Source organism: Haliotis cracherodii, unplaced genomic scaffold, assembly GCF_022045235.1.
Source record: "Haliotis cracherodii isolate W230 unplaced genomic scaffold, xgHalCrac1.p SCAF_14, whole genome shotgun sequence".
Lineage (NCBI taxonomy): Eukaryota > Metazoa > Mollusca > Gastropoda > Lepetellida > Haliotidae > Haliotis > Haliotis cracherodii.
Genome location: NW_027266269.1, coordinates 38542645 through 38555587, shown reverse-complemented (window position 1 = coordinate 38555587; position 12943 = coordinate 38542645). Strand labels below are relative to the sequence as shown.

The 12943-nt window shown below is 40.5% G+C and overlaps 1 protein-coding gene across 2 annotated transcripts in view; it reads left to right on the top strand.

Annotated features, from left to right (window-relative positions):
- Positions 1–5393, top strand: part of LOC139461235 (alpha-aminoadipic semialdehyde synthase, mitochondrial-like) — a 66949-nt gene extending 61556 nt beyond the window's left edge. For both annotated transcript variants that reach the window (XM_071242874.1, XM_071242873.1), the window contains exons 9-13: positions 489–584; positions 2646–2758; positions 3993–4087; positions 4730–4906; positions 5122–5393. In XM_071242874.1, coding sequence (XP_071098975.1) covers positions 489–584; positions 2646–2758; positions 3993–4087; positions 4730–4906; positions 5122–5228 — 588 coding nt within the window. In that variant the 3' untranslated portion in view covers positions 5229–5393. The remainder of the gene's footprint in view (positions 1–488; positions 585–2645; positions 2759–3992; positions 4088–4729; positions 4907–5121) is intronic.
- The last annotated feature ends 7550 nt before the right edge of the window (positions 5394–12943 follow it).

Here is a 12943-nt window from a genome sequence, read left to right as displayed (position 1 = left end):
AGCGTCTTTCTTATAACCGTAGTCTACGGTATATGTAAGGACATATCCTTTTTCCATTTGGTACAAATAGTATGGCATATGCATAATAAAGTCACTGTGGGTGATTATGAATATATCGTACAGTGAGCATTCAGATTAAAAACAAATACATAACTATGATTTCACAGACCCAGGAATAAATGCATAATAATATCGTTTTTCTTTTCCTGAATCTGTAAAGAAAAGTGCGAGTGATTGTGCTTTTACGCCGCCTTTAGTAATAGTTTACCAGTAAGACGGCGGGGTACACTAGAAATATGCTTCACACATTGTGAGGAATCGAACCCGGGCCGTCGGCATGACGTGCGAACGCTTTAACCCCGAGGCTACCCAACCGCCCCGTTAGCGAAAGAACCGTGTACAATCTACACACAATCTCCTTGTACACTCGCAGAAATATGAACATACTATTGCTTTAACACTGATCCCGTTGTTTTCTTCCTGCCCAGGGCTTCTGTGCTGGGATCCTGAGCTTGATGAGACTTGGGCTGTACAACGTCTCCACTCACCAGATGCTTGTTGATGAATCTCAACCCTTTACATGGGTATGTAGCCAACGACAATAACAGCTTGCCAGTCATGGATGTACTTGCATCATATTTTAGCATATGATTTAGCATAAAGATTCAGAGTGACAAAACATTCTCAAAAGGACTGTATGATAAGAGGGATGATTCACCTTTCCAATTGCAAACTTTCCCTTCATGTCGAGCAATATTCCAGCAGGTCCAGCCTTTGGTGTTTACATTTCAACTTTTTGAACTTTTGAACATGCTCTTTCTACCAAGATTTAAAAGAGCGTCAAATGACTCTTGATCAGAAGTTGTTTGATCAACGTTACAACATTCAAGGCCTCAGTAAAGCCTTCAAAAGGTTTTATGGTAGATATGGGGAGGACATTTCCAAATTTGACGCATCAGTGACAAAACTTATGTCCGATGCAATTCCCTAATTTGACTTGTTGCATATGTTCCCATGTTGTTTCAGGTGAACAATTGACTTGCCTTTGCATGTGTTTGTGACGGTACCACCGGTGGGGCAGGATGCACTCACCTGTTCGCGAACACCTGGTATCATCACTATTTGATATTGATTCTTAAACACGTGCTCATGATATAGTCGGAATCGTACAATTGACTCTGCTTTATACAGAGATTTCTACTGGATATGGAAAGGGTTTTGTCGCTTCAATTAATTATTTTCATAAGCAGAGCAATTTATGCGAAAGGCAAATATGCGCGTTTGTACAGTACAAAAACAAATGGAAAGTAAATACAAATGACACACAAGCACATGCATTAGTTTCAGGTGAACTCTTTACTTGCCTTTGCATGTGTTTGTGGCGTTTACCAACCGGGGGCAGGATACGTTTTTTATTTCGAAAGTGATTCATAAACACATGAATAGTGGAAAGGGTGCAGTGGGTTTTTCTTTTAGCAGAGATATTTTTTGTGATTATTGAAGTATTTGTGTCGCTTTTACTTACACACGTTAATCTATGTTTTATTTGCAAAACAGTCAATACACATTTCATCACTTGCGGTGCAGATTTTCGTATGGTTACTTCACTGAAATGAAAGAAGGGTATGGATCATTGCAATGTTTGGACCTACTTGTAGACACTAGATTGTATTCAATACATGTTGCGTAGTGCATCAGATACTTGCTCCGAGATGAGGGGTAATCCTGAAGCTGGAAACGTGTATTGCCACTGATTCCTGTGTATCAAGAAGATTATCACTTTATATGAATGCAATCATTACACGTAGATAACAAGACACGTAGATAACAAGACACTAGATAACAAGATAACAAGAAACTAGATAACAAGATAACATTACGCGTAGATAACAAGACACTAGATAACAAGATAACAAGACACGTAGATAACAAGACACTAGATAACAAGATAACAAGAAACTAGATAACAAGATAACATTACGCGTAGATAACAAGATAACAAGAAACTAGATAACAAGATAACATTACGCGTAGATAACAAGACACTAGATAACAAGATAACATTACACGTAGATAACAAGACACTAGATAACAAGATAACAAGACACTAGATAACAAGATAACAAGAAACTAGATAACAAGATAACAAGAAACTAGATAACAAGATAACATTACGCGTAGATAACAAGACACTAGATAACAAGATAACAAGACACTAGATAACAAGACACTAGGTAACAAGATAACAAGAAACTAGATAACAAGATAACATTACGCGTAGATAACAAGACACTAGATAACAAGATAACAAGACACGTAGATAACAAGACACTAGATAACAAGATAACAAGACACTAGATAACAAGACACTAGGTAACAAGATAACAAGAAACTAGATAACAAGATAACATTACGCGTAGATAACAAGACACTAGATAACAAGATAACATTACGCGTAGATAACAAGACACTAGATAACAAGATAACAAGACACTAGATAACAAGACACTAGGTAACAAGATAACAAGAAACTAGATAACAAGATAACATTACGCGTAGATAAGAGAGTTGTTTGAATTACTGTAAACTAGTTATCTATATTGTTGCTCAGAATTCGTGCATAACACATATTTTGCATAACACAGAGAAAGTACATGTGCTCCGAGCTTGGACTGAATGATGACGTCACAGATGAAGTCCTGGAGGCCAAGGTCAAGGACAGAATAGGGGAATCAGGTCAAGTAGAGGTCATGAGAAGGTGTGTCTGCACATAGCGGCTTCATGATTGATTTGAAGGTCGTTTTGAATCATGCGATTTGAAGGTCTTTTTGAATCATGTGATTTGAAGGTCGTTTTGAACCATGTGATTTGAAGGTCGTTTTGAATCACTTGATTTGAAGGTTGTTTTGTATCAATTGATTTGAAGGTCGTTTTGCATCACTTGATTTGAAGGTCGTTTCGAATCATTTAATTTGAAGGTCGTTTCGTATCATTTAATTTGAAGGTAGTTTCGTATCATTTGATTTGAAGGTCGTTTAGAATTATTTGATTTGAAGGTTGTGCCTCTATCATTTGATTTAAAGGACTTTTCGTATCATTTGATTTGACTGTCGTTTTGAATCATTTGATTTGAAGGTCGTTTCGAATCATTTGATTTGAAGGTCGTTTCGAATCATCTGATTTGAAGGTAGTTTTAATATTTGATATGAAGGTCGTTATGAATTATATTGGATTTGAAGCCCTTTCTGAATCATGTTGAATTTGAAGGCCGTTATAAAGCATTTGATTTGGAGGTCGTTATGAATTAAATTTTATTTGAAGATGTTATGACTCATATTTTATTGTGGGTCGTTATGAATCAAGGCCTCTTGGGTTTCGGGTAAGAATTTGCAACCTATGCTTGTCGTAAGACTTAAGGTATCGGTTAGTCTTTAATGGATATCACCATATACCAGTTGGGTGGATCGATCCCAATGCTATCTGTCACTGAACTGTCTGACTCGCTGACTGCGGCGTTGATCAAATAACGTTAGGAATCCAGGACAGTGAGTGAATGGGTGACTGTGATTTTACTTCGCCTTTAGCAATATTCCAGCAAAATCACTGCGGGGAACACCAGAATAGGGCTTCACACATTGTACCCATGCGGTGAATCGAACCCGGCTCTTTTACGTAACGGACGAACGCTTTATCCACTTGACTACCAAACGCCCCGAATCCAAGACAGCACATTCCGAGTAAGCATTCATCCAATAGGGACCGACCATCATATTTTCGGGAAAATCGACGCAGGTTTTACCTCACTGGTAGGAACGAAAATGCTGACAACCCACATGTCACGATGATGACCAAACTGGTCCTGGAACCAGCGATCAGCGGCTCTGTGTCCGCTGTATGAGAACTAAGAATTGTTTATACCTCACCGTAAATGTACATGCGTTATACAGTATTACATAGGCATCCTATATATCTTCAAACTATCTCTCTTGTAGCCTTGGTTTGCTGGGATCTGCAGAAATCGAAAAGAGGGAGACCATCTTTGATACCTTGGTCTGTCACGTTGATAAACGACCTGACTTCAAATTTGGTGAGTTCTTGCATTGAAAATGTTGAACATTCATGAGATGTATTGTGAGGGTTTTACATGTACACCTTGTTTTATATCAACACATAACTTTAACATGCACACTGATGTTTTACATGTACACTGAAGTTTTACATGTACGCTAAAGTTTAACATACACACTGAGATTTTACATTCACACAGACGTTTTACTTTTTCACAGACGTTTTACATGTACACTTAGGTTTTACATTCACACTGAATTTTTATATTGACAGAGAGGTTTTATATGTACACTGAGGTTTTACATTCCCACGGACTGTTTACAGTTACACTGAGATTTGCATATTCACTGAGGTTTTACATTGACAGAGAGGTTTTACATTCACACTGAGGTTTTACATTCACACTGAGGTTTTACATTGACAGGGAGGTTTTACCTTTCCACTGAGGTTTTGACAGGGTTTATTGACATATTGTCCGTCTGATACTTGATGCGGCTGGCTTGGTTCTAAAACATCGAACAGGAAGACGCGTCGCCTGGGGACTTGATCATGATCATGATCACTGGTACATCGCCTGTTGTTGGTGTGTCTTAATTCGGAATGTTAGCTTCTGGGTTTGTGACGTCAGTTCGGTGAGGGGTGCTGTTCATGCGTATTTCAGGTCCGACCGAGCAAGACATGGCCCTGATGAACGTCCAGGTCGCCGGGCGCTTCAAGGATGGGACCACCGAGACCAGGAGGCTGTATCTCACCGTGCTTGGGGATCCGGGAAGACATACGGCCATTTCCAAAATTGTGGGTCGAAGCGCAGCCACTGCAGCAATGATGGTGCTGAATGGTAGGCAGGCAGATGCGGCACAAAACATTATGGATACTGACGAAATGTAGTAGCACGTTTGGACAAAACCTTCACATTCGTTTTGATCTTGTCACATTCTGTAAACAAGATAACACGATTGACCCATATTTGATTCTTCCATACAGAAATGTACCTTAATGTACCTTTATATATATATGATCTACATCGTGAACCCCTTTCTCTCACTGTTTCAGGGGAGATAACTGAGAAAGGTGTTGTCATGCCTGTCTCGCCAGAGATCTACAAGCCCATGCTGCAAAGACTTGAGCGCAAGGGAATCAAGTTTGTTGAAAGAAAGTAAATGACATACCAGTATATTCCAGTACAGAAATCATATCACAGTTGTCAGACGCAAAGGTTCGTTACGATTGTGCTGCTTCATCAATTGAGTACAACTGCACTCTTATCCTGACGCCTATCTTGTACGGTTGTGATATTTCTACAACAAATATCTATGTAAGCACAAGGGGGGTACCCATTTTGTTTTCTTTTGGTGAGAGATCGTGTCGTCCTTCCTCGTCACAATCAGCTTCATTATAAAATAATGGTTTACAATGTATCTGCTACAAATCATTTGTAAGTCGTCCTCGTATTGTCATTTATTTTATGGTGCATTCTAAATGCTCCTGTTAATGGTAATTTACGGCTGAGATATGTCACCTGGAAAATGTATGCTTGTGTTCAGTGACAACCATTAACAGCCACAACGACAGCGGCAACATATCTGCACACACAAGTAGTTTATCTATGACTGCAATGACTAATCGATTGGCCTATCTACATGTGTCTATATACACATTATTTTATTCTGTTTTAATAAACTAAAAGTTACATACTCATGTGTTTGTTATTAAATGCTTTTTCATGAGGTCGTGGTCTGCTTGTGAGTCGGTGAGTGAGTGAGTGAGTGAGTGACAGTGCTTGTCAGAGCAAACAAAATGATGATCGTCCCTCCAATCTGTCTGTACTTTGTCTACATATATGACGACAAAGCACACTTCAATAGCCAGTAACACTTCACATATTTGTGTTACCCCCTGTGATAGAACATCATAAGACATCAGACTATAACACACCCACACGATATGGTGAGTTGACTTGGGGCTGAAGGACGCGTTCAAGATTATCGCACTTATATAGTGGCGTGCGTAGATGTGTGTGTCTGTGTGTGAGAGAGTGTATGTGTGTGCCTGAGAGTGCCTGTGTGTGTTTTGGGTGTGCCTGTGTCTGTGTGTGTGTATGTATGAGTGTGTCTGTGTGTGTGAGTGTGTGTGAGAGTGTCTGTGTGTGTGTTTGTGTGTGTGAGTGTGTGTGAGAGTGTCTGTGTGTGTGTTTGTGTGTGTTTTTGTGTTGTGTGTGTATGAATGAGTGTGCCTTTGCGTGTAATTGCCTGTATGTGTACGTATGAATGAGTGTGTGTGTGTGTGTCTGTGTGTGTCTTTGTGTGCACATGTATGTTTGAGTGTGTCTGCATTTGTCTGTGTGTACATGCATGTATGAGTGTGTGTGTGTGTGTCTGTGTGTGTACATGAATGTATGAGTGTGTGTGTCTGTGTGTGTACATGTATGTATGAGTATGTGTGTCTGTGTGTGTACATGTATGTATGAGTGTGTGTGTCTGTGTGTGTACATGTATGTATGAGTGTGTGTGTCTGTGTGTGTACATGTATGTATGAGTATGTGTGTCTGTGTGTGTACATGTATGTATGAGTGTGTGTACATGTATGTATGAGTGTGTGTGTCTGTGTGTGTACATGTATGTATGAGTGTGTGTGTCTGTGTGTATGTATGAGTGTGTGTGTCTGTGTGTGTGTCTGTGTGTATGTATGAGTGTGTGTGTCTTTGTGTGTACATGTATGTATGAGTGTGTGTGTCTTTGTGTGTACATGTATGTATGAGTGTGTCTGTGTGTGTACATGTATGTATGAGTGTGTGTCTGTGTGTGTACATGCATGTATGAGTTTGTGTGTCTGTGTGTGTACATGTATGTGTGAGTGTGTGTATCTGTGTGTGTATGTATGTATGAGTGTGTGTGCCTGTGTGTGTACATGTATGTATGAGTGTGTGTCTGTGTGTGTACATGCATGTATGAGTTTGTGTGTCTGTGTGTGTACATGTATGTGTGAGTGTGTGAGTGTGTGTATCTGTGTGTGTATGTATGTATGAGTGTGTGTGTCTGTGTGTGTTTTTGTGTTGTGTGTGTATGAATGAGTGTGCCTTTGCGTGTAATTGCCTGTATGTGTACGTATGAATGAGTGTGTGTGTGTGTCTGTGTGTGTCTTTGTGTGCACATGTATGTTTGAGTGTGTCTGCATTTGTCTGTGTGTACATGCATGTATGAGTGTGTGTGTGTGTGTGTCTGTGTGTGTACATGAATGTATGAGTGTGTGTGTCTGTGTGTGTACATGTATGTATGAGTATGTGTGTCTGTGTGTGTACATGTATGTATGGGTGTGTGTGTCTCTGTGTGTACATGTATGTATGAGTGTGTGTGTCTGTGTGTGTACATGTATGTATGAGTGTGTGTGTCTGTGTGTGTACATGTATGTATGAGTATGTGTGTCTGTGTGTGTACATGTATGTATGAGTGTGTGTACATGTATGTATGAGTGTGTGTGTCTGTGTGTGTACATGTATGTATGAGTGTGTGTGTCTGTGTGTATGTATGAGTGTGTGTGTCTGTGTGTGTGTCTGTGTGTGTGTCTGTGTGTATGTATGAGTGTGTGTCTGTGTATGTATGTATGTATGTATGTATGTATGTATGTATGTATGTATGTATGTATGAGTGTGTGTGTCTTTGTGTGTACATGTATGTATGAGTGTGTGTGTCTGTGTGTGTGTATGTGTGTATGTATGAGTGTGTCTGTGTGTGTACATGTATGTATGAGTGTGTGTCTGTGTGTGTACATGCATGTATGAGTTTGTGTGTCTGTGTGTGTACATGTATGTGTGAGTGTGTGTATCTGTGTGTGTATGTATGTATGAGTGTGTGTGTCTGTGTATGTATGTATGAGTGTGTGTGACTGTGTGTGTATGCATGAGTGTGTGTGTGTGTCTGTGTGTGTCCATGTATGTATGAGTGTGTGTGCCTGTGTGTGTACATGTATGTATGAGTGTGTGTCTGTGTGTGTACATGCATGTATGAGTGTGTGTACATGTATGTATGAGTGTGTGTGTCTGTGTGTGTCCATGTATGTATGAGTGTGTGTGCCTGTGTGTGTACATGCATGTATGAGTTTGTGTGTCTGTGTGTGTACATGTATGTGTGAGTGTGTGTATCTGTGTGTGTATGTATGTATGTGTGTGTCTGTGTATGTATGTATGAGTGTATGTGTCTGTGTGTGTATGCATGAGTGTGTGTGTGTGTCTGTGTGTGTACATGTATGTATGAGTGTGTGTGCCTGTGTGTGTACATGTATGTATGAGTGTGTGTCTGTGTGTGTACATGCATGTATGAGTTTGTGTGTCTGTGTGTGTACATGTATGTGTGAGTGTGTGTATCTGTGTGTGTATGTATGTATGAGTGTGTGTGTCTGTGTATGTATGTATGAGTGTGTGTGACTGTGTGTGTATGCATGAGTGTGTGTGTGTGTCTGTGTGTGTATGTATGTATGAGTGTGTGTGTGTGTGTGTGTCTTTGTGTGTACATGTATGTTTGAGTGTGTCTGTATTTGTCTGTGTGTACATGCATGTATGAGTGTGTGTGTGTGTGATGGCATGTATGTATGTATGTATGTATGTATGTATGTATGTATGTATGTATGTATGTATGTATGTATGTATGTATGTATGTATGTTTGTATGTATGTATGTATGTATGTATGCATGCTTCTATGCGTGTGGGTGTGTCGGTGTGTGTATGTGTGTGTGTGTGTGTGTGTATGTATGTGTGTATGTATGAGGGTGTGTGTACATGTGTGTATGAGGATGTGTGTCTGTGTGTGTACATGTGTGTATGAGTGTGTGTGTCTGTGTGTGTACATGTACAAGGAAACTGAGAGACTGCAGTGTGACATGGATACCCCACATATTATCAGACACAATGTACTGACTCCGATCACACCAGCCTTTCATATTGACGAATTAAGCTTAACGCGGCAAACAAGCGGATGTCCTGACAAACGTTCAGGACTATGTAATGTAATCTAGTGCGATGGCTGTTCCTGGCAGGGGCGCAAAACAACATGCAGTCGGAAAACACAAAACACCCGACACATAATTGATAATGTACACATTAACATAAAATCTTTAAGTTTAGGAATACATATATCACGCATTATAGTACACCGAAGTCCCAGATGTTTCGGAGCACCGTGACTGTTCTTCGGGTAGTCGTATGGGTTGTAAGCAAGTGAAGTGATCATATAAGTAAGCCGTTGCCCAAGTCTTTGTGCTGAGCGACACAGAAAGCCAATCAGACTAACGTGACACTCCGAGGCAGTTGACACCGAGTGTCACATCTGCTTAACCGTCATCCATACCGCAGACATCTTGTGCAAACACTGGGCTGCAGACTTGCTCATATATGCCTTGTTCCTCGGTCCAACAATTACGCTGTACGCTTCCATTGACGCAAACTGTAGAATGTGAGTCGGTGAAGCCAGAAGTCGTGAAACACTTAGTTGCGATGACACTCAGTTGTGGCGAGACTGATCTCACTCAGTTGTGGTGAGACTGATCTCATTCAGTTGCGGTGAGACTGATCTCACTCAGGTGTGGTGAGACTGATCTCACTCAGTTGCGGTAAAACTGAACTCACTCAGTTGTGGTAAAACTGAACTCACTTATTTATTATAAAACTGAATTCAGTTGTGGTAGAACTGAACACACTCAGTTGCGGTAAAACAGAACTCACTCAGTTGCGGTAAAACAAAAACTCACTCGGTTGTGGTAAAACTGAACTTACTCATTTGTGGTAAAACTTAACTCACTCAGTTGTGGTAAAACTGAACTTACTCAGTTGTTGTAAAACTGAACTCACTTAGTTGTGATAAAACTGAACTCAGTTGCGGTAAAACTGAACTCAATTGCGGTAAAACTGAACTCACTCAGTTGTGGTAAAACTGAAATAATCAGTTGCGTTGAAGCTAACCTTGCACTTGCCGTGAAACCGAAACCCAGTTTGGATACATCCCAACCCACTCACACAAGGTGATGAACAACTCACTGAGTGACAGTAAAAGCTCACGGCATTACTGAGTTAGAAATGGTCCCCGATAGCCAATGATTGTGACGACAGGTGGCTTAATCAATGATTGTTCAGAATTGGTCTTATCCGCTTACTTGGTTGATTCAAATCATCCTTTCCTAATCGATGCTCGTGTCAATCACTGGATTGTCTTGTTCCAGACTCGATTACAAACAGAAGAGAAGGAGTATTACCGGGGGAGAAGTTAAACAAACAAACAAACAAACAAACAGACAAACATGAACCTATTTGTCTGATACGGGTACTTCAGCAACCCATGCTTGCCATGCTTGCATCCCTCATCATCTTTACCTTTAGTGCGACCCGTGAAGATCCGGGGTTGAATAGGTCTTCAGCAACCCATTCTTGCCGTAAAAGGCGACTATGCTTGTCGAAAGAGGCGACTAACGAGATCGGGTGGTCAGGCTCGCTGACTTCGTTGATGCATGTCATTGATCCCAATTGAGTGGATCGATGCTCATGATATAAATCACTGGATTGTTTGGTCCAGATTCGATTATTTACAGACCGCCGTCATATAGCTGGAATATTGCTGAGAGCGGCGTTAAACAACAAACCAAACCAAACCATAAACAACTTGTACGTACGCCGGAATGCCATGTTTTCCAGAGCTGGTGGAGTTGTCGGTGTTTCCGGTCACGGAGTAGCATATCCTTCCGTCTTGCAAAACACCTTCAGCTAGTGTAGGGCTTGATAACTTGTAGATGTGTTGAAAGCATGTGGGTGGGGTTGTGTTTCGCCGTTTTGAACAGCTTTGGTATTATTTCACGGTATGTCCGCCAGACGTTGGAGGAAGGCCAGCATTAACACTTAGGTGTAACCCTGGAGAAACACGAGGAGCAAACCAGGATTCGAACCACGATCCTATATTTCTGGTACATACATGTATACACATACAACTGCGGCACCTTATACAGTTCAAATGGTATGGCATATATATAATAAAGTCAGTGTCAGTGATTGCACATATCTCGTATAGTAAACATCCAGATTTAAATCAAATACATAATTATGATTTCACGATTAAACAGACCCAGCAATAATAATAATAAATGCATGATGATATTCCTTTACCTTTTTCGGAATCTATATAAGGAGACGTGTGAGTGAGTATGGATTTACGCTGCTTTTAGCAATATTTTAGGAATATGACGATGGAGGACACCAGAAATGGGCTGCACACGTTGTACCAATGTGGGGAATCGAACCCGGAGCTTCGGTGTGATAAGCGAACGCTTTAACCACTAGGCTACCCCACCGCCCCACACGTCTTTGGATATTTGAAAGATAGGGTTTTTAATGATTTGTTGCTTAAATAAACGTGTTCATCTTACCAGTTGGCAGAACCCATCAACAGGTTTGCAATACATTTGTTATCAAAAGTAGGGAAAATACATCAAATGCTTGGGTTTCAAATCAAGGTATAACGATTCAATAGCATTAAAACTATGCATGTGAAATACTGAAATTTGCTATATAAAACCGACAAAACCCATTCCATACTCAGAGGAAATCTCTGCCAAAAACAGAATCGATTGGGCGCTTACCTTCTATATCATGAGTATGTGTTTATGAATCACTTTCAAATTGTGATGATACCAGGTGTTCGCGAAAAGGTGAGCGTGCCCCACCGGTGGCAAACCTTTCTGTGCCTTCTTTATAATTTGAAAGTTGTTGGTGAATCGTTTAACAGCAAACACATAAAACAGTTTTCATCACCAAGACGTCAAAAACAACAGGAAGTTTGGAAGCAAGCCAATGATATCGATAGAAAGACACCTTTGCTCTATGTGGAACATTAACTTCATTGAGTATTCACATAAATGATCGATTTATAGGTTCCAGGGCCCCGATCCACAAAGCCTTCGTAGCGCTACGAACATCGTAAAACCTGTCGTAACTTTATGACAAAAATCTTAAGCGATCCACAAAGCTATCTTAGTGAAAATATCTCGTAAAGTTAAGAGAAAAATTATGAGTGGTCAGTACCTATCGTAAATCAAGCATTTCTGTCGTAACTTAAGTATCAAGATGGCGGCATATTTTTTGCTTGGCATATTAGAAGAAAAGGCAACACGATCACGACCAAGGGTGTTTCGAGACCGAAGTCGAGTACTTGACACGCTCGATGATGACAGCATAATCCGGCGCTATCGGCTACCACGTCATGCCATATTTAAACTTATAGACTTACTGAAACCATATCTTGCTTCACAAACAGAGCGTTCCCATGCATTGTCCCCGGAAACACAGGTTTTGATTGCCCTTAGGTTTTATAGTAAGGGGTCGTTCTTCACTGAACTAGCAGACTTGCATGGCGTATCCCGGTCCACTGTGTCACGGGTGTTTACCCGTACAAATGAAGCAATTGTCAAACAACTAAAACTGATTTCGTTCCCAAAGGCAACATCCGACCAACGTGTCACGAAGGAAGCATTTTATAACATTAGCAGATTTCCAAAAGTGCTTGGTTGTATAGATGGCACCCTCATACCTATCATGCGACCCACCGGGGATGAAGAAGCGGTTTACGTTTGCAGGAAGGGCTTCCATGCCGTAAACGTTCAAGCTGTCTGTGACGCAGAACTAAGGTACATCACACTTCACAGACGTTAACAACAACACCCAGCAACATCCTTATTTAACAATTGATAGGGTCAGTATGAATCAATCATTCGTATACAGACGTAATAACAACATTATTCAGGGAAACATCGAAGGATACACACCTTGTTTACTCTCTTTAATGACCTTGACAATGACTAGTAGTGCCACCTACTCATTTTGTTGACCAATCATTACGTAAG